The sequence below is a fragment of the Agelaius phoeniceus genome, chromosome 5, assembly GCF_051311805.1.
Source record: "Agelaius phoeniceus isolate bAgePho1 chromosome 5, bAgePho1.hap1, whole genome shotgun sequence".
NCBI lineage: Eukaryota > Metazoa > Chordata > Aves > Passeriformes > Icteridae > Agelaius > Agelaius phoeniceus.
This window is the reverse complement of record NC_135269.1, coordinates 60,916,806-60,942,170: the sequence shown is the minus strand read 5'-3', so window position 1 is coordinate 60,942,170 and position 25,365 is coordinate 60,916,806. Positions and strand designations below refer to the sequence as shown.

Genomic DNA, 25,365 nt, shown 5'->3' with positions numbered 1-25,365 from the left:
CAATGAGATCAGTAAATAATATGGTGCATTCAGGAAAAGTTTGGACATGCACTTAAGCTGTGAAAGGTTGGTCTGCCATTGAGAGCTGTGGATACTGATTAGAGAGGGAGCTTCTTTCAGGGTTGGTGCATATCACTACTTGCAGTTTTAAGGGAATCATCATTCTGGGCTGCTCTGCAGAATCCATGTTGATCTCCACAGAGAGCCCTGAGATACACATCCTGTTCTTAGGAGCACCTGTTTCAGGATGTCAAGAACTGCCATAAGGGCACACACAGGAAAAGTAAAGAAGAGATAATTAAATCCAGAGGTACACTCACCTTGAGGAAGCTGCATGACCCCAGTGCTAATACCTGAGATAATGTCTCCAAATAAGTATCTCCTCACTGGGTAATGAGGCAGCCATTTTAAAATTGGTAAGAAATTGTAAAGATGAGTCTTGGCTTTCTTAGAAGTACAACTGGAATTACAAAGCAGAAAGAAAGTTAGACACTAGCAGGGGACAAACAGGCTGCAAAAATTGTCTTTCATCCCTATACAGGAAAACAGCTCCTTTACAGGCAAGCTCAGACTCCTGATGACAGTAATTTCTGGACATGCTTAAGCACAAACAACTATGCCTCCAGTTAATTTAGCTCTTAATCACGTGTTAGTGCTGTTGACAAACCTTACAGAACTAGAGAAGAGAACAAAACTGGAGCACAAAACTCAATGTGCATAGACTGGAACAGTTTTACTTCCCACTGGAGGTCACTCATGTGGTTTTCACTCATCAGAATACTCTGCAGTGCTTTTTCCCATTTACTATTTGCGTGCTGTATACTTTTTTGATTATAATATTGTATATTTCTAATCTTTAAACATGGCAAATCTATTAATTTAACCAGTACTTATTACTATCCCTACCAGTGCTGACAGACCCACTTTCAGGCTATTTGAGAGCATAACCCTTCCTCACCCAGAAAGGAAAGGCACTGAAGCCAGCAGCACTGACCCTTGGGACTCTCCCCAGAGCTATTAACCTTTTGAAACCCTGACTCATGACAAATGAATAGAGCCAGGAAATACATATCTCTACCCAGAAATGCCTTGCATCATACCTTGATTGTACTGTGGTGAGTTTAATCTTGGCTAAAAATATAACACAGGGATTGTATGAGTGCTTTTCTGTCTAGGGGAATTGCAAGAGAATTGCATGGATTTGTTAGCATTTCTGAATTGCACAGTGAAGAAGCTTGTTGCTAAAAGTGAGAGTCATCCACACTTCTCCATGGTTAGGTGGACTGTATCACAAAAAGGAGGATTTTGATCCACTTTCTTTTAATTCAGGACAGACAAGTTTTCTGAGGTAGAATTAAATGTCTTTACCATTGAAGTCATTCCATAAACCAAAGCTAATCTCCAAATGTCAAATCATGTAAACAGGAATATTTTATAGAAAAGCAATTCTGTTGTCCTGCAGAACAACGTTTGAGAAAGAAATGGAAAAAAACTCTGCAAAGGAAGCATGGATAAATATAAAGCTAATGAGACCTTAAATCCCCTGGTACCATGGAACAAGAGAACCACAGTTAAAGACATTTCACATCTAACCAGATGATACTTATATTCCAAGGCAGTTAATTAAAAGCTAGAGAATGCCTTTAGTAAGTTCTTATTAGACCAATATTTAGATTTCTACACAGCTATCACACATCTCCATTCTTCTGTGAAAGGATCATGTGAAGCACAAATTTGGCTATAAGTATTTCCACATAAGGACAGATATTTTCTGGGTCTTATGAATTCATGTCACGTGATCTGACTAATACTTCACATTCCCATGCTGTGTATTTTCCTTTTGCACTTTGATGAAGGCAATTCAACTAATTTATCCAACATTTTCTAATATAGTTCTACATTAACATTAAAAGCACATAGACAGCTTCTTCCCAGTCTTGCTGAATGGTCAAAGTAGAATTAGTGGTTTTATCTTTTAGGTTTCTTTGAAGAGATTACCGGCTAAGTGCATGAATCAATTAAGAATTATAGTATTTCTAACCAATAAAACAAAGACAAGACAAAAACCCTACCGACAAGAATGTGCAATCCTCTGCCCTAAAGTCTGACGGGTTCTCTGTCGCCTGTGCAGCTGTCCTTGCAGGAGCTCCTGGTTGTATATTGGTCTCTGCACACAATACATCTGGGTTTGCTCAAGATCCACTTCTTGTTCTTGAGCATGTTCCATAGTTGATCTCACAGACCAGCAGTGAAGGAGGAACAGTTCCACGGTCTCCACCAAAAAACCTGGGTGCAGACAAAATAAGTTTGGTTTCCTTTTTAACCTCAGATTTGGCATTTCCTTTCAAATAATGTATTTTAACAAGCTAGAGGCAAGAACTGTGATTGCAGTCTAATTAAATAGTCTGTAACAGCAGGAGGAAAATAAATCACACTCAAGTCTTTAGTATATGAAAGCTATTAATTTATGCTTCTCTTGTATAATGAAAGCTTTTACATTATTTTCTTTGTAAATAAGAGATGAAACTAACCTGGAAGGTTGTATTCATGTTTATCTGGATTTTCCCTCAGTCTTTAAAGAATATACCACTGTAGGAGGGAGATTCCTTTATTGCTGAGTTACTTCCTGCTTAGTCACAAACTGGCATGTCCATTTTCAAAAGACAGAACTCTGACTTCAACACTGAGAAACCCACTTCTTTCTTCCAGATTGTCAGTTGCTTCCTGCATCCACCCATCTGCCTTCCTCTCTATTTCAGAAGTTTCTTTTTCCAAACAGCATCTCAAGGATACACAATTCACTACTTTCAAACAGTTATTATTTCAATGGATGTGCCACTTACTGCTATTCTCAATCTGCACTGACTGAAACAGGAATCGGGAGATGTGCCCAGTTTTAAAACTAGGCAGAAGGTTTGTAAAGATCTATTTGTCTGCCTGATTCAGTGCCACAAACATCTTAACATGTTTAAAAGACACTCTGCTAATTCCATTGCCCCACGTTTGCTGCTTTCAGAAATCCTGGGCAAGAAACTCACTCCCAGTTCTGAGCAAAGTGACAGGACTGCTATGCTGTTATGCTGGCTAGTGCCACATTCGATGACAGAACGTGAGTGCAGCGGGAAACAGAGCCATCGTTGTGAACAAGGCCTTGGGCTCAGGTCCAGCAAGTCACTTAAGCATGTGTTTGCCTTCAACCAAGGCTGCTAACCCAGGGGTGCTCTGCTTTTAGCTGTACATCAATACTTTTCTGGGAAAGGGTTACCACGCAGAAATTAAACAAATTGCTACCTAAGCACTCAGACAAAGCCAACCATGATTGGTCCAACATTCCGATTCAGCAAATACAGTCAGACCATCAGCAAAATATCAATATTGCTATCTATGTCTTCACTCTGATCAAAGTGCGGGAATTTTCCACTCAGGTCTTGGTAATCTCTCCTAGAACTGACACAGCCTAGCATCTCCAGTTCTCAGTATTTCATAAGCAATATTTCCCCTATGCTGTCAGCCACAAAAGGATATTTTTACTAAAATTGTAATTTTTCATTTACTGCACACTCTAGATTGACTCCAGCTTTATTGTATGAAATAAAGGCAATCCTTCTTGAGCATGGAGGTTGTAATCTGTGATCCTCAGAAGTCCCCTCAAGCCTCAACCATTCTGGGATTCCATAATGGTCCCTTATGTCATTATTCACATAGAATCTATCTTCTCTAGTAATTAATTGAGGTGTTCTGGCAACATTTGCCTTATCTACAAATTAAGAAGCAATTTTAATCAGTCCTAAACAGAAAATACACTCAAATCAGAACAAAAACTGCAACTGCATGCAAAAGAAACAGACCAAATCAGTTCAATTACTTGGTTTTGGCCAAACTTCTCCAATAAAATGAGAATGCAATATCAATACATTTTTAGCCACAGTTTTAAAAACACACACCCTGCCTTCTTTCTGCTACAAAGGACAGCAACACAAGACAGTGCCCTGCTAACCCCAAACAATTCAGGTCCTGAATTTCTACCTTTGAGTTTGTTCAGCTTCAAGTAGATTGGTTAATATATAGAAGAGCCACATGAGATTGTAACATAAATCTAGACCTGGAGAGATCTGGAGGTCTCCAATTCTGTACACAAGCTCCAACTCTTCCAGGTACTATGAGCATATACAGAACAACAAAAGTTCCATCCTGCCTCTGTTTTTCATGGTAACATAAATTAAACAAATGCTGTATTTGACTAACTGAACAAGGCCCAACTCTAAATCAGTTATTCAGATCATGGCAAGAGTCTGTTTGGAATACTACCAGAGGTCACAACCCAAGTTTCACCATCACTCAATCTGAAGGTTTTTAAACTGCAGATTGAATGTTTCTGATTCTGTTAGAATAAGGAAGTTACACTGCACTGAATCATGAGAACCAGCTAAAACAAAAGTAACTTGAGGGAGGATATGACAGGATCTTGTCTTTACCTTCACAGTGGACACAGGAACATGGAAAACAAATCACATGCCGTTAAAAGAGATCCTATATCTACCTAAAACTACTGCTGGATATATCACACTCTTTCTTTTCATGTCATTTCACAGCCCTGCATAAGCATGTTCCTTGATGGCAACCTAAAATGCTATGCTGTAGATAGTACAGCAACAATTAAAGTCTTCAGTATCATCCCTCTCTTTTCCAAAAGTACACAGAGAGCAAGACTGAGATGTTTGTTTTTATGAGAGATGATACACATTGTCTATTGAGTAGCAAAATAGTAACATTTCATGACTGGTTCAAATGTCTCTCCATGTGTTTGCTGCATGACAAACTGCCACCACAGTTATCCAAGGCCCAGAAACTGAGTCTTGCCCTTCATTCTCACAATGCTTGAAAAAAAGCAAAAGCAAGGTACTGCCATTTTCATGGAAAGAAAGCTTACTGCTATGACTTTTGAAAACTCCCAGACCTTTATCCAGAGGAAGAGAAACATAATGGTGGATAGTGGAATACTGCTCTCCAACCTTTGAACTTCATGGCAAGAATAAAGTTAAAAAGCTGTAAGAAACACTGTCATTAATCTTATCAGCCAGATAAGAGTTGAGTTGAAATAGGTAAAACCTGTATGCAGAAGACTTAAGAGTTGGCAACTCTTTATCTGACTGATAAAGGCCTGTCTTATATCTTTCCTGCTATTATCAAATTGAAGGTGTTAAAGAAAAAAAGTAAGTGAGGCAAACATGAACTTATAACACTATCAGTAATAAATTAGCACTTTCTCTTTCCAATCTTAGCTGATAAAGGAGGTCTGTCAAGCCATCTGCACTGATTCTTGTAGAGGACAATAATTTTTGATCCAAATCACGTGAATCAAAGTGCAACCATAAAATTTATAGGAACAGAGATTTGGCTGCTGTTCCTTGCATTCAAAATACAACTATGGGGAGAAAAAAGCAAGAAGTTGGAGACATTAAGAACAGTGTACCATGTGACCCTTGCAGCTTTAACAGGCACTTTTTCTCCTAACGTGTATCTAACCTGAATGTGTCTGAACTACCTAAGGAAATGGGGGAGTCAGCAGCAAATCCACTGTCCTGCCTGTTTTACAAGGGCAAAACCTCTTTCTTTTGGAAGCACAAATTGCTTTAAGTTGCAGAAAAGCACAGGTGGACAGTACTAGTACTGTGTTACAGTATGTCCTCTGCTAGAGACTTCAAGTTTGATCATGAGCTAAGAAATCTATGAAATATTTTGTGTCTTCAAGCTTACAAATGCAGGTGACAGCCAGCAGCCAAAGGGCTGGTGGAAATACTGCCATTCTATGTAAAACATATTCTTCCAAATGTACCCTGAAAAACACAGTTATTGCAAGGTCTGCTCCTACTCTCTGAAGAGGAAAGACAAAAAACCAGGTGATTTTAGGAACCACATAATGGCTCATTTCTCTTTTCTCTCTGGCCTCATTCCCCAGTGCCCTTCCACTTTTCACCCTCAGTGACAAGTACAAAATTGTTTTTCAAATAAACACAAAGGTGTAAAATGACTGGGTGGGGTCATAAGGAATGTGTTCTCCTGATTTTATTGGATTGTTCTCATAATTCTCTTTCCTCCTCCACTCCTCCCATTAAATCCACTAACAAGTACATTTTTTAAACCTGAAGCCTTTATGCAAAATTTAGAGGTAACTTGTGAAACAAACAAAATTTTCCTTGTGTAGGTCCTAATCTAAGAAATGCACTCCAGGAGTGAACCTTTGGGAAAAAAATAAATCAAGACCTTAAATTTCTATGCAGCTTTTAGACAGGTAAAATGTCCACTCTAATCATTAGAAAGGTGAGATGATTACATAAATTGTGTTTGGTTGTGTGATAAAAGCTTCTCCACACACCTTTAATGTTACTCAGAACAACAGCAGGATGGAAAACCTGGATAATACCCTGGTGAGCTACTGCCAGGGCCACCATATGAGCCATCAGCCTATCAAAAGCTCATCACCACCAGTCCAGAGTGTACACAAGGGTCACCTATGGGACCCTAGAAGTCCCTGCCAGCTCTGGGTGTGAAAAGCATCTGCCCATCTCTAAGAGTAAGAGCACTCAGGGGCAGCAAAAGGGGTTTTGAGAAGTCCTGGTCAGCCACACATGTGCACATGGGATGGTTGTACCAACAACTGGAGTGGGGCTATGACCCTGGGGCTCACATGTCCAGCTTAGCTGGGGAAATTGGGATGAAGGAGCTACTAGGCAGATTGTGTGAGCCTGTGTGCTGGAGGGATCCACCCTGCACATGTGTGATGCATCTCTACATGTGTACATACACTCTCAGTACTGGACCTCCATCCTGTTAGCTAGAGAGCAGAGGGGATGAAGCTGTTGCCTCTCTGATATGCATGACTTGCCATGTACAGATGTAAGTACATTGTGTATGTGTGTGCTTATGGGAAACACATCTTCAGCCTTGCTACTGGCTGGATCTGGGGTTATGGAGCAGCAGCAGCAGCAGCCCCATCTTCCTCAGGCTGTTAAATCCAGTATGATACATTTTCCTCTAATGATTCTATCTTAGCCACTGTTAACAGCATAATAATAACATTGAGCATAAAGATCCTTCTCTCAAAGTGGTAACAAATAAGATATATATCTATTTTAAAATAAGATGATTATGTAGCTGGTAAGAGGTAATTTATATTTCATGCTCCCTGCCAAAAAATACTTCAGGCCCCAAAGTTTACTGCATGGAATAATGAATTCATTAGTGTCTTAGGCCTATCTCTTATCAACAAGCAATCTTGTATTTGTTTTCATCAACAGAATGTTTTAGGACCTGTTATAACGATTGAGCTGTATAATCCATTTCACATAAGACAAACAGCTGGAGCACTTTGAGCAGCAGAACACTGGTCTCCTTCCCCCTGAGACATAGATAAGAGATGGCTTCTGTTTCCAATGTAAACACATTGATGACCATGAGAACCCACAGCAATAGGATCGTTCTTATTTCTGCTTTTTGCACCTTCAGTGACCTTGGATCCTCATCTGCCATCCTCCTTCCCTTTGCCAAAAGCAGGTGCTAGTGACAGTGGAATCAGTAAGTTAATCAGAATGGTAGCATGGCTGATGACCCCTTTATTATGCTTTGTTAAGCCAACTGATAAGGACATCCACCACTTCAGAGACAGGTAATCATTAGCCAGCTTCATCTCCAGAGAAAATCCACTGCCAAAAACTTTGGTGGAGCAGTTTTCTTCATAAACCTCCAGCTGGTCAGAGGAGATAACATAAATCAAGATCATGAATACACACCAAGCTAAGCCAGAATAGCTTCTTTACTTCTTGTGATCTCAGTGCACCAATGACCTCCAACTGGTTCATTTTTTTCAGGCAAAGTGGAACATGCAGACAGTAAACAAGTGTCTGTGCAGAAAGAAATTACTTCATTCTGTGCTACAGTTCCTTCTACAGAAAAGCCACCAGAAGAATTCTCCCCTATCTGCTTCATCAACTCTTTACACAGATCACTACCCTCTCAAGTGCTGCATCAAGTTAAAAATAAACAATGAAAAATAGAAGGCTGTTATTTATAACAAAATCATTTCAGTCATCATGTTTACAGTGCAAACCTCTCAAGTCAGAGAAACTGAAGGATAATAAAACAGCATGGTCAGAGGAAGAAATGACTAGGGTGCAGAGAGGGAAGAAAGAGAGGGTTTAGAATGGGATTAAAATTTATATTCCAGTTGCACTGCTGAAAACATGGCATAAAGTAACTACCATTAGTTGAGTAACATGAGGTTTTGAAAAGTCTCCAAGGATCCTCTACAAGGCAGTCTTTCTAACATGTTCTGAAAGGATCTGCTCCTCTGTAAAACAGGCTACAGCCACTGCCATGCTTGAAGAAATTCCTGAAGAACTGATGCTTCTGAAAGGCAACACAGAACTTCAGCACAGGGCAGCCACTCCTTGGGAAAGCAGCATGACTAACTATTTCTCAAAGCTGCAACTCTTCTCCAGATAGTTCTGAGAACTTCCCTATCCATGTTAGGATCTGCAAACATTTCATTCTTGGAAGCTACTTCATAACACACATTTTCTGTGGTTTTTTTCTGCACTAGGCATGAAACTGAATACCACATTAGCAGTAAGTAGAACATGACATATGATAGATCCTGTCCCCATTTATGCAATTGTTGCTTGGTTAAGATGTTATCTAAACAATAGCATTCTCCTGTCTCTTATGTACTTGAGTGTTGCTTCATGATCTGAAGGTGAATGCCAGACAGTGGGAATAACCTTCCTCAATATTTTGATGCCAAGATTACTCCTAAAGGCCATGAGTGCACAGCAAACACAGGCCAACACTGCTTTTGCTTGAAATATTTTAAAATGCACTGTAAGCAAAGAACATGTAGAGAAATTTCTCAAAGTACTAGTACATATATATATATATATATATATATATATATATATATATATATATATATATATATATATACATATATTTCTTCTGTGGCAAATGAAATTTTAATGTGAGACAGCTCCATGTCTGTTCTTAACTGCACAAACAAAAAGATCAGCCCTCATGGAGCTGAACTTGTCTCCAAATGACCCTCTAAGTGTATGTGGCAGAACAACCCTGCATGGACAGATCCCTGCAACAGCTACACTAGAACAGGGTGTCTTGATGAAGGAACTCAAAGAGCAAGAAGGGTATCTGGGCTGAGGATCATCAAATGAAATGAAGAAAGGTTCACTGAGTAATTTTCTAATGATTTCTTCTTGCAAGAACCTTTCCTTCCTTCTCAGGAACACATACGCAAAAGAAACAAATGTCACCTGAAAACAGGGAAAAAAAATCAGACTCACTACAACTGCAGCTAGTTAGACTCAGGTCACCCGTTCAGCTATATGGACTTAAATGAAGCACCAAAAAGAGATCATATATATTGATTTTAAGCATGAAACTGGCAAAGAAATAAAACTGGAATCATATAATACGGAACTGAAAACAAGCAAACAAGTACAGTGCAAAATTTCAAAAAGAAAAATGCAATCAACTAAAGACAGTAGATAATGAAACAGTAAACCTGAAAGAAATTGCAAGGGCTTAGAAAACAATGTTATGTCAAAACTCTGAAGCTGGGGCAGGATCCTGGTAAAGCAGGATATGCAGGATTAGATGCTGAAGTGGTAAATGAATTCAGGTATAGATTTCTCTGGGAAAGGACTTGAACCATGTTATGCTATAAAGTTAAGGTAGCAGCAGCAAAACTTCTGTATTTAGAGAAGACATTACAGTTGCCTGTATGTATCTGTGATAGATCTGTAGTTTTGTTCCTTATGTGACTCTTCAGATTTGCCTGAGGTTAGCAGAGCTCTTTGAGAACAGGAACAGGCAGTTCCCTGTGGGCACCTCTGAGCAGCAATCCAAGTTTTGTCCTGCATGGGGTATAGCTTTTTAAATTCTATTTCATGAAAACCAGGTAGAAATTTTGTAATCCTTAATCAGTTCAATCCTTAACTGAGCTTAATTGATCTGTCCCTGCTAGACTGAACTTCAACAAGGATGTTTCAAACAACAGACTCAGCAATCTTTGATTTAGATTGGAAAATTCTGTCTGTGCCTTAGGATCACAGAATGGTGGAAGGGGCCTTCAAGACCACCTAGTTCCAAACCCCTGCAATGGGTAGGGACATCTTCCATAGACCAGGTTGCTCAAAAAGCCCCACCCAGCATGGGATGAGAGGTTTTCTGAGGAGTTCTGAAATCTCAGCCTTGCTTCAGAACCTAATTTCCATAAAATAAATTAAAAGGAGCAATTTGATCTAGTCCAGCCTATGTGTCAGAATCTCAGATTTTCAATTAACAGATTAAAATCTATTAATTAGCTAACACACACCCTCCCCAATAACCACAACAATATAAGAACACAAACAGAATTGGGTGTGCAAAATGCTAAGCAACAGTCAAAGCAGAGCAGTAAAACTTGATCCCCTGCCTGTGCAAAACCAGTAAGTTTTCAAAGAAGGCTGGAGAAAAAAAGATTCTACCCAAGCAATAAATATACAGACTGTAAAAGACCTCCCAGGAAGGCAATCACACTATTGTTTGTCACATGGAAGGTTTTCCCAGCTTGCTACTGCACAAAATAAAATAAATAGTTAATGCAACATTTTGAGAAGAGTAGTCCAAGTTCCTGCATAGGCCAGTGGGTCATATATGTACTCTTATAATCATAAATAAAAATCTAAATCCTATTAATGCAACTAATTTGCAGAACTGCCTGCACAAATTTACAGCCATATCTTCAAAGCCATGGAAATACTTGACATTGCCTGTTTGTGTATAGATTTCCCATTACCTGGGCACATGGTGAATAACAACAAGATCTGCACTTTGCTGCTGTTTGTACTTCTAAAGAGCAAAAAGCTTTAGATAGGTAACTGGTTATAAAATAACAGCAATGGCAGGTCTTGTAGCCATGTGAAGAATTATTATCAAGAAAGACTATCAAGAAATACTGTCTAGCAAGACAACATTCTGCTGACTAACAGTTCCAGGGAAAGAAACATGTGAATAATGATGGTGTTTAATTCATTAAAAATAACTGGGAAATCAATAGGCTAATTAGAGCTTGAGAATTTTAGATTCAGCATGGTTTTCTTGGGCTAAAAGTTACAGGCTATGAAACAATCCAATAGAAAAAAAACACCAGAAAAGAAAGCTTTAGAAAACCAGATCTTACAGAAAAATGCATCAGCAATAAAATAGAAGAAAAAACAGCAGTGAGCAGTTCACTGGGCAGAGACCAGGAGAGGCAGAGGAGCTCAAAGGACTGTGCTTTTCTAGGCAGCTCAGTGGATACACAAAAGTCTTGGTTACATTTACAGAGGCTACAGCTGCAATTCAAATTAGTGGTAGTTCGAGATAATACTGGTCTGTCTCTACTATAACAGTCAAAGCAGATAAACATACATTCAGCTCTTCTTTCTTAAGTTATTAGCAAAAGAGCAACAGTGTGACAGCCATGTGCTAAATCTGTGCCTGTTTTCCATTATTTTAGCATCACACTAATATAATAATAACATCTTTCCATGTGGTTTTGGAATATTTAAGTTCTAAAAACATTGAATTTTTGGGGACAGATTATTATAAGCATGAAAAACTGTGTGCTGAAGATATGATTTGAACCACAGTAATGGACTAGAAATTCCAAACAAAAGGCAAGATGCAAAGGCTGTTCAGTGCTCCAAGTTGTAAGATCTGATGGCTGAATCCAACAGAGCATTTTAGTAAGTATTCAGCTTAGAAAATAAGCTGAGTTTATGCCAGAGGCTAAAAATATGACAATTTCCTAGGCCTTTCACCTAGATTGCTCAATTATCTGTACTTTTTAAAATTATATCAGCCTTTAGGCAAACTGTTACCCTGCACACAGAGTTTATACAGTATGAGCAATAAAAGCATATCAGCTCTGGACACAATACTGAGAGGAAATAAAGTTTAGTTTCGTTTAGAACCCAAGCAGCAGCAGGCTTGTTTCTTACTGGACCTAGAGCTTTGCTTCACTGAAATCTGGTTCTGAATATAACTCAATATTTCCCCAACTCCCCCCATAAATATACCTCTAAATGCAATGAAGCTTTTAGAATGAGACTGATGAGTTAAATACCCTCAAGATTACAAGGGAGTAAATGCTATTGCAAATTAATATGCTTTATCAGCTACCAACAGCAGCTCTGCATGTGTGAAACTCCATTCTCTTCCTATACCTTTCCCACACTACATTTCAGAGATGTTTCACAATACAGTGCAAGACTATTAACAAAACATTTCAGTCTGGAAATACTGCTAAATGCAGAACTGAAACATCTGTCGTGTCTTAGGAAGGCTTAGGACTGTCAGAAACCAAGTGTTTCAAAGTGTGATAACTGTCCCTTGAGGAAGGCAAGAGGTGATCCCCACAGATCAGTGGAAGCCACCTGCATGCGCTTGTTCTGAAACAGCAAATAACCTTACTTTTTCTATTTCTACAGCAGCAGTAAAGTAGCATCCTACTCATGAAACTTCTGTTATATAAATCAAGACACCTGTTAACCCAAAATACCTGTTACTGCACTTTTAGTAAGAGACATTTTAAAAGTTTGCTTGCAGATTTTAGTCTTCGTTTGGGAAAACTTCAGCCAAAATATTCTGTGCCCAGACCCTTGTTGTCAGTCATTGACACTAAACCCAATGCTGTATAACTGTATTACTGTGACAGATATGAAGAATTATGAATGTATATTCTGCTGATTCATCACCAGAAATAATGGCAGCAATCGAATCTTTTTTTTCTTTTCTTACTACTGGACTATCCCTAAATGCCTGCTGCAACAGCCACTTGGGTCCTCTGAAATTTCGAAGCATCACACTAATATAAAACCAGCTTTCAATCATATTTCAATCTTCAGACAACCAGAAATTTTGCAATAGCAGCATGGGCACGAGCACAGCAAATTTAAGCCTACTTACTTTTCTGGCTGGCTTCTCCTAGTTGCTTTCACTGATCCCTTGTAAGGAGTTCAAAATGTTCCCACAGTTCGTGAAGCTGAAAAATACTGACATAGGAAAGGCAAATTTCTCTTCTTTGCCTGAAAAGTGGAAGGGCATGAAGGGGTTGGGGGGGGGGGAATAGTTTAATCAGGGTTTTGGAAAGGTTTTGAAGGTCTTTGGGTTAAAGCTAGTACTCAAGCGCAGAACAGGTAGTTTCTGTTGTTACAAGAATTCTTGGGAGAGCCGCTCCGACCTAAACTGACAGCCGCAGCTTACAGTCGGAGGGGTGCAGGCGCCACACGAGGAAATGACTGATCTCTCACCCTCCCTCCGGCTTCCCCCTGGGTGCTGAGCGTGTTTTACAGCACGGAGCAGCGCGGGTGCCGCCGCTGCCCGGGAGCCCCTGGGCGCTGCCCCGGCCACGGCTCTGCCCCCGGACCGCGGCTGCCGCTCGCGGGGCTCCGGCCGCTCCGCCGGGCGAAGGGAGCGAGGACGATACGGAGCGATACCCCCAGGCTCCCTCCGGCCCGAGGTGACCGAGCGGGAGCCACAGGCGTGGGGACAGCCCGACCCCAACCGCCGCTCTTCGCGGCGAGGCTCGCTCGCCTCACGGGAGATCCGCTCTAGGGGAGAGACCCCCTCCGCCACTGACCCCGCGCTCACCCGCTCACCCCCGCCCGGCCGGCCGCGCTCCGCTCACCGCCCTCCGCCTTCCTCCAGCCCGGCAGCGGCCGCCGCCGCTCGCTCCAAGGTGAGGAGCCCAGGGGCACGGGCGGCCACCAGCCCCTGCCGGCTCCCGCCCCCTCCCGCCCCGCGGCCGCGGGCGCGCCTGGGACTCGTAGTCCCCCCGCAGCCCCGGCCGGGCGCGTCCCCGCCGCGGCCTACGAGTCCCAGGATGCCGCGGGGCCGTGCGCGCTCCCAGCGGCGCGGCCTGCGGGGGCCCTGCCCCGGCCGCGCTCCCTCGCTCGGAGGGGTTAACGGAGCCCCGGAACCCTGCGCTGAGCAGGGCTGGAAGAGTCCTTCGACATCACCGAGTCCTTTAACATCACCAGTGCAACCATCAACCCAGCCCTGCCCCCGTAACCCCGAAAGCACATCACCCAGCGCCGGATCCTGAGGGCTCTTGAACCCCTCCAGGGATGGTGACTCCACCTCCCTGGGCCATCTATTCCTGTGTCTGACCAGCCGAACTGCTCAAATTTTCCCCAAATATCTATCTCGGTGTGGTTTTTCATTTCTTCAGGGGCGCAAAGAATACATACGTTTGAATTTCATTGTGATTATGCAGGAATTAGTAGTGAAATGCCTTCACAGATCTCATCTCTTGAGTCCTTGGTTTATCATGTTTTCTGTCATAATGATAGCTCTCTCTTGCCCAAGACAAAAATGTTTTCCCACTTCCCAGATTTGGGTTTGTACACAGAGTTTGTAGAAGTTTTTTTTTCCAACTTGGAACCTCTTATGCATTAGGGGCATGAAAAAATGTGTGAAACTGATGTCTACAGGACAGTATTTAAAAATCTTCAAATGATTCCTTTACATGGTAGCTCTTGTAAAAATGTAAGAGTAACTTAAATAAAATTTAAATTAATTCAAGCTGAAATACAGTGCTTTAAATTTCAGTATTGTCAAACTGAGAAATTTCAAGGTCAAAGCATTTTTAAAGTTCCTTTTAAATATGAGGTTTGTTTACTGAAAACAGGCTGTAACAGAAAGGCATTTAGTTGGAAAATTTCAGTAATGGATAATGCCACATACATCAGACTTCATTTTGACTGATGTTGGATGCCATTTTTATACAGAACTGGGTAAGTGAAGATACTTTGGGTAAGTCATGTTTGTTGATTCAGTCATTTATCCAAAAGCTAATTCTTTCCTGAACTTGGAAATCTGTAGCCTTGTGTTAGAATGCAGGTGTAATTCACTTATGAGGGTGTGGCCTGGTAGTGAAATTCTGATGTGCTTTGTTGCCAGTAAAACATACATTGCAGTAACATACCACAGGAAGACCTGCACAAGGAGAAAGAAGAGAAAGCCTCAAACGAACACAGATTAGCACATTTCCTGCTAGAAAAGTCCCCCCAGGTATAAAGCATCTTGAATGTTCCAGTAATCCTGAGGATTATGTTACACTAATTGTGTCAATGATTGCATTTAAATACAAGCTGGTTTTAATTTCTTGTGTACATTTTAGTATGTTGCACTCAAAAGTTAATAATTATTTTTATTGCTTCTTTCCAGCATTGTGTAAAATGCTAAAAGATGCTGTGGTTCTTCAGCTCTGGGACAAGGACAGGGATTAATAAAGTGCTAAACTCAGTAGCAGCAAAATGAAAAGAGGATTTTTGGCCAAGACAAGAAAAGAGAGGGAAAGTTAATACAGAATAAACAATAAAGACAATTGAGGAGAGTAAAAACACTCCTGTGGAGGGTAACTGTGGAATGATAGCTAAGGGTGCACCCACACCCCTGGAGCTGTGTGATGACAGAGGGCTCAGTGTGAGATTTGGGGGCTCAGTGTGAGCTTTGGGGGCTCAGCTGGCTCCCAGGGGATGGAGCAGCAGGAACCACAGCTCTCCAGCAGCATAAGGAAAGCTGTGGGGTGCAGATCCAGCACTCACAGCTGCCTGGAGAGGAGCTCCAGCTGTTGGGCTGATTATTTCTCAGCTTCCTCCAGCAGCCACTGATGGTGGGTATGGGCAGGGGAGGTAGCTGAGGGGCTGGCAGGGCAGAGTTCTGACACTTCCCACTGGGTCACTGGCATACACTTCCCATATGGAACATTCCAAATGGGTCAGAGGGGCTCCATCAACTGGCTCACTTCCCACCACACCCTAACTACCCTCATGTATCTTCTGAGAATGAGATAACTTTCTAAGGCAGAAAAATCCCTCTGTATATTTGGAGTCTTACACGGGTGCTAGGACAGGTCAAACCAGAATTAGTAAGGCTGAGGTGGACATTTCCATACGAAGTGAAACACATTTGATGAACAGGCATTTTCCCACTGATGTCAGTGCCAGTAGGCTTGGTTCTCAAACTGCTGCTGTTAATTAGTTGCTACCCACATCCTATACAGACACATAACTCATGTCAAGCTTTGTTATTATCCATAATACCACAATTGTTCTGGCAGAGGCCTAAACATCGGGACACTTTCCTTTCTTTGCACTGAAGTTCCTTGAAAATGGCTGAACTCAAGTAATTTAAAATTTCCCCTGAGAAGTGTGTGATTTAAATCAGTGAGTGAGCTGGGTGTCCAGGTGTGAGTATAAACCTGTTTATACAGTCTTTGCATGTGCTGTTTCTAGCCCTCCTGGAGCTGTAGGGTATCAGCAGAGGGCTGTGTGTATGCACGTGATCAGTGTGCAGGGAAAAAGGGACCTGGTGATATCAGCCAACTTCATGGTATCAGCAAAATCATCCTAATGCAAGAGTGTCAAACCTGTGACTTCCCAGTACCTCCCCAAGTTCTGCCTTTGGCCTGCATGCCATCAGGGAAACAGCTGAGCCTTCTGACATTGCTTCTTTGCCACTAACTTGCACAAACCTCCCCTGAGTAGCAGAGCTCAAAAGCACAACCACATTCTCTTCTTTTTTTAAAAAAGTTTAAGAAATTTGCTTGTTTATAAACCTAGCATTATCATCATCCTCCAGTATGGTATCCTTCCATTCATGGAACAGCATTTTTGCTTGGCCTCGCCTTGCTGCGTGCCAGCTAAAAGTCTTGCCATCAGGCTTTGTTGTAATTAGCCACACAGGAACTCAGTCTTTAGGCTTACTGCCTTACTGCCAGCTCAATCCTTTTAGCTGAACCAGGAATAACATGGGGAAGAAAAGGCAACAGTCAGAAAACATCAGCAACAGAGAACACTGGACAATCAATCCACGTCACCTGTACAATGCTTGAATGCTCCTACCTCATGCTCTTTTTTCCCAGCAACAGAACCACCACCTATGGGTGGTGGATGCTTTGTCTGCTCCTTCACAGAAGCACTGCAAGTGGTTGCATGGCCTCAGCTGCTCTGGGTTGCTAGCAGCCCTAATCAGCTCTTTAGGGCCATGCTGAACACAGGCAAGCTCTTTTGCTGGCCTTGTTCCATTCCAAGGCTCCCTTACCAGCTCAGGGTGGAGGTGGCTTCCCTCTGCAGCTGGCTTGTTCCTGTTCCTCCTGTGTTGAGTCACTAGTTAAACCTCACAGAGCTGATCTGAGTGGGTTTTATCTGGGGCCTCACACTGGCTTCCTGCTTTGATAATAACCAATCCATTGACTAGCAGTAGATAAATGATGAGGTGATGCTGTGGCACCATTTCTACCCAGTAACATTTGCCCTAAAGGGTTAGCAAGTAAATAAAACATAGAACCATGTTTATGGATGTTGTCATATCTCTTTCCAAATGTTTTCCTTTTTAGACTAAACAACTCTCTCTTCTTGGAAGCTCATGGGTTCAAGGGTCTTGTTTCTGCTGCAGTACTTTGCAATCTCTCTAACTTGTTTATATCTGCATTAAGTGAAGGGCTCAACAGCTGCCAACTGCTGTCTACTTTACCGGCACTGGCAGACGTAGTTATATTTATTGTGTTTTTTCACAAGCACTTCCCCTGATGCAATGCAAAATGTCATTTTTTAAAACTGCTTTATGCTGTTGATTCTACTTCTATAGTTTTGTTGGCTAGTTTGGTATTTACCCAGATTGTGTGCTGGTACCTTGTTCTTTGACAGTGTCTTGTCCTTGAGGGTGTTTGTTGTGTTATTTAATTACTACCCTTTTCTGTACATTGTCAAGATCATGCAAAGCTGGATTTGGTTCTTCAAAAATATTGGTGCTCTGCACATTTCCTCCCATTAAGAAAATGTTATCATCTTTGGATGAGGAAAGCTTGAGAGAAAAATGTTTAGGCAAAATTATGAGAGCTTCAGGTTTTGTTTATTTCAGGAAATCCAGTGGGTCAGAGTTTCATTTTTCTGTACTTTTGTTTCATTTCTCTTAAGTTCTCCTTATTCTACTGGAGCATGGCTTAGTCAGCTGATAGCAGAAATAAGGAAGACTATAAGGCATACTAAAAGTACTAAAAATCAGTTTTCATAGTTATGTCTGCAAAAGTTTTACACCAGTATATAAGCTTATAAGTACACTTTATAGAATATTTATTGCCATTGATCATCCTTTGTGCCACCCTTGCTATTTTAACAACTGCTTAATGTCAGATGATTCATTGCTTTCAGCCATATGGGAGGCAAAATATAAAAACCCACATTAGTCTACCATATGTGTGTGCTATGTGGGGTGTTGTAGGACTGGAGAAAATCTAAGGAAGACCTTCCTGGAGTCTGGATAGGGCAGATGATAATACCACTTGGGAATCTTCAGTGAGGAAGAGAAAAGCCAGTGCAGAGTTTGTGGAGAGTTTGGGTAAAATGCTTTGTGGTATCCCTCTGTGGTTGTGATTGCATACATTATTCAGAGGAAATAAATACAACTGTGAAAAGCAGCTTCTCTGGCTATGCTGATGTCTTGCCTGAAAAGTCAGGCAAAGTGCCTCATTGTATCTAAATCTTTAAAATAAATTGATTTCCTGGAAGCACATTAGCTGCACATGCATTTTAGATTGAACTACCACCCTTCTATTGACATATTAAAGCAAATAAAGTTATCTTAAAAATAGGAATGTTTATATCTTGTGGTTTTGTTTGTTCAATGGGCAAAAATCTTACTACAATATTTTAAAATCACTTGCCCAAACATTAAATTGTTATATTCTTATTACCCTCATGTTTTGTCTTCCTGCTACTTCTCTGAATAGAACCATTATCTTTTTTCAGGAATTGAAAGTACACAAAGCATTCCAGTACAGTGAGTTTGCAGGAGGCTGGACTGTTGCAGCAAGTTTCCAGATCATCCAAAGGTCTGTCATAATTTTGATCAAGCCAAGGAGTTGACTACTTGGTCACTGAACAACCTCTTTTTCTTTTTTTTTTCTGCACAGCTCGGTACCTGCGGTCAAAAACTTCCTACAAATTAAACACATGGTTCAGCTGAACATGGATCATCATTCTGGTTCAGACAGGTATAGTGCCAGAAGCAGATGTGCAAGATGTAAGAGCACAGCAGGTATATATGATACTTCTCTCTGCTGAGGACAAGCTCTGGTAACTGTGATTTTTTATAGCCTGAAGAAAAGGAAGCCCAGGCAGGACTTTATTGCTCTCTACCTGAAAGAAGGCTGTGGTGAGGTGGGCAGCAGTCTCTTCTCTCAAGTAGCAAAGTACAGGACAAGAGGAAATGGCCTCAGGTTGCACCAGGTGAGGTTTAGATCAGATATAATGAAAAGGTTCTTCACTGAAAAGGTTGTCAGGCATGGCACAGGCTGCCCAGAGAAGTGGCTGAGTCACCATCCCTGGAGGTGTTAGAAGGATGTGTAGATGTGGTGCTTAGGGACATGGTTTAGTGGCTGGCTTGGCAGTGCTGAGTTAACAGTTGGACTTGATGTTAAAGGTCCTTTCCAACCTTATTGGTTCATATGATTCTAAGAATTGCCAGCTTGGTCTGTTTGGAACAAGGTTCCTTAGGTGCCACACTCTTGTTCTCAGAGCTTGGGAACAGCGGTTTGCATTTTTTGGTTTGCAGATAAAGCGAGAGTGTGTATTGCTCTGTGGTCCTGCTTCATTCATTGCTCCAGGACCTGTTCCAAGGGCTGTGTTATCCCCATAGGTGGGATGGGGAGATCTCTTAGTTTGTGCTACTTGCAAAGTGCTGTTCAGTGTGATGTGCTAAATATTAAAAATAACTTTAATGTTTGTTTAATGTTTAGAATCTAGGTATTTAGTGGAAGAATTTGGTTTATGATTTTATGTAAAGCCCACATGGCTTGAAAAGTCTAACATCAGAATTCTTTGTTGACATTATCTTTATTGAAGCATGGATCTTTAGCTTGGTTCACCATAAAGTGAAGCATTTGATTTATGATAATAGACAGTTCAGGGCTATAGGGGCATTATAACGTTGCTGGTGTAGATACAACTTTATCAGAAGATACAAACATGACCCGCAATAGAAACAAACACCAAAGAGAACACAAGGAAACATTCACTGCTTACAAATCACTTCATTACTACAGACACCAAATGGCAGTTACTGTAAGTAAATCAGTTTCAGAGAACTGACTACATTTAGACAGGGAATTGGGAATTTCTGTTTGGGGCTTAATCCACAAATCCTTAGTAGAAAAAAGTTTAATGTCAAGCATTCTTTTTTTTATCCACAAAACAATGCTAACCAACAGACATATCAAAGAATAAGACTGAAGGATATCAACGCCTTTACAACTACTTTTGCAATTTTCTTCTGGATTAGGTACTTAGATGATTTTTTTAAATACATTTTGTAAGAAGGTAAATAGCCAAAAAAATCAGCAGCAAAAATATTACAACAACAAAACAAGTAAATACAGTGCCAATGTGTCATGTTGTAGAAGAGAATACGAAGAGGACAAACAATGATAACTTAATCATTTAAAATGACACAGAGCTGAAATACAGTGCACTTAAATAACTATGTGACAAAGAATGTTAAATTCTGTACTTAGTATGTAGGTTTTTATAAACATAAAATCTGAAAAGTCTTTGTGCTTAAACTTTTTTTCCTGTTAAACAGAATTAGTTGCTTACTTCCAATACTGCCACTGTAACGGATATTACAACAGATCACAATTTTCACAGACACATCAACATTAAAACATTTACCTATGAGAAAATAAGTCACTTCTCATTAGTTCACAGTGCGAAAAAGTGGTGTATACTCTGTCTTGAAAAAGGCTTTCAGTTATTCATCAAGCCAGTTGCGGAAAAGTCCTGATACCAGATGCAGTGCTAGATTTAAAGAATGGAAAGCAACACATCACATGTTGGGAGGAAAAAAAAATAAATTTCTCATTTCTTCATGGATATCGTCTAAGTGACCTTCGTCTTCTGTTGTAGAAATGCCTGAGCCCATGTTGCCGTGAAAAATTCATCATGTAATTTTGTTTGCGAGTGCTGTCAAAGGGTGAAAGAAGAGAAGTGTGTCAGTTTCTTTCACATGTAGTGGAAATTCTTTTCTAGCAGTGAGCTAGTGGGACTGATTCTTCTTTGTCCTTGCACAACTTTTCAAGTCTGTGCAAACTGGTGTGAATCACACCCTTTGTTAAACTGCAAAGGTACAAGGCAATTGAGAATCTGTCTCACTTGGCTTTCATTTACAGTAAATTATCTTAGGGAAAGGTTAAGAGCTTTCAGCTAATGAAAACTGGTGCTGCCTAGGGCCAGATTCACTAAAACTTCACTTCATAACGTTTCTCTATGGGGGTTTTATACTCCAGTTATCCTTCTCTCTTTGATCATTAACTGCTTTATCTTGAGAACAGAAGAAAAGCTTTATCTTCTTTTACCTTAGAGAAAGTGAAGTACAATACTTTTATTCAGATTAATGTTTCCTTCCCCTATGCACCCTCTTCCAAATTGAAACGAAGGTCTGGGAAATAAGCATCATCATGTCTGGCAGGAGACCAAGCAAGAGAGCCCAACTGCAGCTGAATTTAAGAAGGCACACTTGTTTGGAAGACCTACCTGGAGTACAAGGCCCATCCCACCTAGTGTAAGTTTCTACTTCTCCCACTGAGGGAAGAAGGAACCATGAGAGGGCAGATCTGTGAAGACCTGCAGTCAACAAATCTCCCATTTGTGGTTTCAAGGAATGTTTTTACAAGTGAGTTTTGTCTGTGAGTAAGAAGTGAATACTCATAATGTAGTAAGTCATACTTTCCTCTCTAGTGCATAAGCTTATTTTTAGTGAATATGGCCCTTAGGAAAAAGGAGTAATTGTATGCTTTGCAAAATACCTGGTTTCCCATAACCACAACCAACCTTTGCTGTAGTATGCTAATTTAACCTAAAAATGTGTCTAACAAAATGATGCCCTTTTCATGAGCTAATCTTGAACACAATTGACCAAATTGATTAATAGTTGTCATATCAAAATCTAGATTATAAACCTCTAAGTAAATCCAAGTAATTTCCTGACTAGTTTTCCAAGGCTTTGCAATTTTTTATTTTTTTTCCCCCACTGGAATGTACATGCAAGAATGAAATAAAGACCAGCTCCTGGTGATAATGAAAGAAAACAGATGTACACTTTGCTCAACTTTTGGCACTGTCACAGTAAGGTAGAGCTCTAGATCATCTGGCAATTGAGAGAGGGGTTAATGTTGGCTTATTCAAGTAAAAAGGAAAGGTCTGTGCTGATTTGTAAGTTTTGTGTGAGGGATTGATAGTGGTGAGTTTATGTAACTTTAAAGCCGCTTGGTAGCTCAAGTGCAAAGCAGGACTGAACATCAGTGTTCATTCTGGTCCTTAAGTCCTCAGGGTGGAAGGTCACCGTGGCTCCAATGCCAGCTGTCTCACTGATGAAGGCAGGAGGGAAATTATGACCCCAAACCCACTCCTGAGAGTGGCTGCCATTGGTCATGAAGCTTGAAGAAGTTCTTAATTTTCCCTTGCCTTTAATTCCCATTGCCTGGAAAGTGGGTGGTTCCTCAGACAGAGGGCCTTCACAGCCACATCCCACCTCTCAGGAGAGCATGCTGAGCCTGAGGTGAGGATAGAGCCCCTATCTGCTGGGAGAAGGCTGCTCTGCAGCCAAAACACACCAGATGGCCCTGGGAGAAAGCACAGCCCAACTCTGAGCAGCTTTGCTCTTTGCTCTGGGTACATGGGACCAAACAGAGCCTGCCAAAGTGTTTGGCTGAAAAAATTGCTTTTCTGGACCTGGTTAAATTTAGGAGTGAGCTTGGTTTTGCTAGCCTCAGCTTGGACAAGACTTGGACAGATGGGGCACCTGCTGTGCTGCAGTCCTTGTCCCAGGAGCCTTTTCTGTCCTGTCTTTAGTCTGCCTATGTCCAGCAAAAGTTCAGCAGAGATGTTCAGGACTGGTTTTGGACACTGCTATGTGCACCTGGCCTCTATTTCACTTCAAATGACCAACCATTTTGTATCTGGCCTTAAAGGGATGATGAAGATGTTTAAAACAATGAACAAAGAAAAAAAAAGGAAAAGAAAGAATTGAAAAAAAGGAACAAAAAAATGCTTACCTAGTAATGTAGAAGGGATCTACTTTTTTTATGAATATAATTGTGTTCCATTGGAAGATGATCAAGGTGTTAGAAAGAAGCATGTATTCATGTCTTACATTGAGTACTATAGCAGTGCAATGTGTGAAAAATAAGAGAAGTTTAAATTCTCAGGAACTCAATGTGATTTTTTTAACTTGCATTAATGTAGTTCAAACTTGTTCTCACTGACATGAGCCAGACTTTCCAACTACTGGTTGAATGCCACAGAAGAACCTTGATCCCTGCTGTAGAAATACTATGATTTTCACTCTTTCCATGGGTAAATATGTATACCCTATGCATTACAGTATTGTATCATATTGCACCACAAAATCAGAGTAGGTGTGGTTATCAGAATCAGTGGCAACTTGAAGACACTTTGGGAGTGTGTAATGGACTGGTCAGCACCTGCTGAGCTTTCTGTTTTTTCTGTGCATTCACTGAACCATCAGTCAGTCAGAAAAGTTCAGATCCAAAGTAATTATCTGTGTATTACTGATGGAGCAAAAAGCAAAAAAAACCCAAAACAATTAGCAGGAGTGACTGCTGTACAAACTGTTTGAGAGTTTTGAGTGCACTACTGAAAAATAAATAGAAGATAATACTGCTTGAATTTATGTAGGAAACCCTAAAAAATGTTCCAAGGAAGTACCTGGAGTTGTGCTAGTTGGATGAAAGCAATATGCAGCCAATGCAGAAAAGCAAAGACAAAACTATCTAGGGCGTGTTGAAAAAAACACCTACAATAAAGCAATTTATGAGAAGGAGTCTCTCTGGACTAAAGTCTCTTAGTCTTTAGTAGAGCATTATGTTTATTGCATGTTTTCTAAACTACAATTTGAACTACAAGGCTGCAATTTAAAGTTTATGAAAATGGACCAAAGCCAAACTGAGTGAAAAATATGCAGTACACAACCCCAGTAAATACTAATGTCTTTCCTTATTTGTGTGTTTTTAATTGATGTGGCACAAAACAGGAACAAAATAGAAACAAAAAAAAAATTGAATAACAAAATTAAACATGAAAAAAGCCTTAGAACACAGCAAAAGTATGTCCCTCAAGACTAGGTTTGGAGTAAATTTTGATGCTGAATTACAAATGCTTTGTTAGGCAGGTACTGTAATGGAAAAAGTCACGTGCTCTGACTGAGGGCTCATATCAATGGCAAATATTCTTTGGCTTTGGTGGAGTCAACACTTGAACCCTGAGCTCAGTAGCTATACTGGTGAGTGGTGTCCATTAACTGCAGCAGCACAAAGCAGCTGGGTTATGTGAATAAAAGCACTGCCTGGGGACTCTGGTTCTCTGTCCAAGGGGCAGATTGACTGGCATACACTGCCTGACTGCAGCTGCATCTCTGTGGTCATTTATTGCAAAAAAAAAGTGGGAATTGCCCCTTGGCTGCTCATACAATGCTCTGGGGGCCCTCCATTGGCAGGTCTCACTGTACCCTATCTGAAGCAGATGGAGAAGTCCCATTGCAGCCTTGGTGAAATTCCCACTGCACATTATTCCCACTGGCACAATCTACTGAACAATTTCTGCTAAGTTTAACTTCCCCAATGCTCACTGAGGAAGCAGTGCAGGATCAGGGCCCTCAAGAGCTAAATGGCACATCTCAGAGTATAAATGATTTTCCACCAACCCATCATTGACAAAACTTTGTGAAAGCTTACTCTGTAGCTGTAACAGAAACATATATTTAATACTGATTCAGGGAAAGTACTTACCTTATTCTAGTGTAAAACCAATGACAGCAAACAATGAAATACAACACAAGTTAGAAAATGCCTTTCAATGCATGCAGCACTGTGATTAGTCATAAAACCCTGATGAGGTTTAGAGGCAATATAGGACTTTTCATCTCTTTTGAAAATAAAAATTGAACAAATTATTTCCTCAGCTTTCAAATCAATGTTTAGGTTTTTATTTTCTATAAAATTCAGCATGCACTTTTTAGAAACATAATAGAAATGTCATAGAAGCACAAACCGCATCATATTAAATTTGGCATAAATGTTGTGAATATTCAGATAGTCACCTAATGTTTGAACTACTTATGTTCTTTATCATAAATTTGTTGATACTTAATTTAAACGCATTTTTCAAATCTTTTCTTTTTACTAAAAAAAAGGAAGCTGATGAAAATGCTTTTCCACATGAACACTTATTAAATCTAGAATATACAATTTGTATT

General features: G+C 40.6%; 2 protein-coding genes across 7 annotated transcripts in view; both read right to left on the bottom strand.

The window, feature by feature from the left end:
* Positions 1-14,142, bottom strand: part of SLC26A5 (solute carrier family 26 member 5) — a 38,495-nt gene extending 24,353 nt beyond the window's left edge. For 2 of the 5 annotated variants that reach the window (XR_013182497.1, XM_054631049.2), the window contains exons 1-4: positions 13,684-14,142; positions 13,000-13,085; positions 2,073-2,286; positions 321-460 (exon numbers count right to left, since the gene is read on the bottom strand). Coding sequence is in view for 4 of the 5 variants with exons in the window: in XM_054631049.2 (XP_054487024.1) it covers positions 321-460; positions 2,073-2,227 (295 nt within the window). In the remaining variant the exon portion in view is untranslated. Of the gene's footprint in view, positions 1-320; positions 461-2,072; positions 2,287-12,999; positions 13,119-13,683 lie in introns of all 5 variants that reach the window. The other 3 variants (XM_077179118.1, XM_054631051.2, XM_054631050.2) reach the window with 3 other exon arrangements.
* A 5,770-nt stretch (positions 14,143-19,912) lies between these two features.
* RELN (reelin) overlaps positions 19,913-25,365 on the bottom strand; it is a 284,556-nt gene continuing 279,103 nt past the window's right edge. The window contains exons 64-65 of one of the 2 annotated variants that reach the window (XM_077179117.1): positions 24,899-25,034; positions 19,913-21,056 (exon numbers count right to left, since the gene is read on the bottom strand). In XM_077179117.1, the coding sequence (XP_077035232.1) occupies positions 24,905-25,034 (130 nt within the window). In that variant the 3' untranslated portion in view covers positions 19,913-21,056; positions 24,899-24,904. The remainder of the gene's footprint in view (positions 21,057-24,898; positions 25,035-25,365) is intronic. The other variant, XM_054631807.2, reaches the window with a different exon arrangement.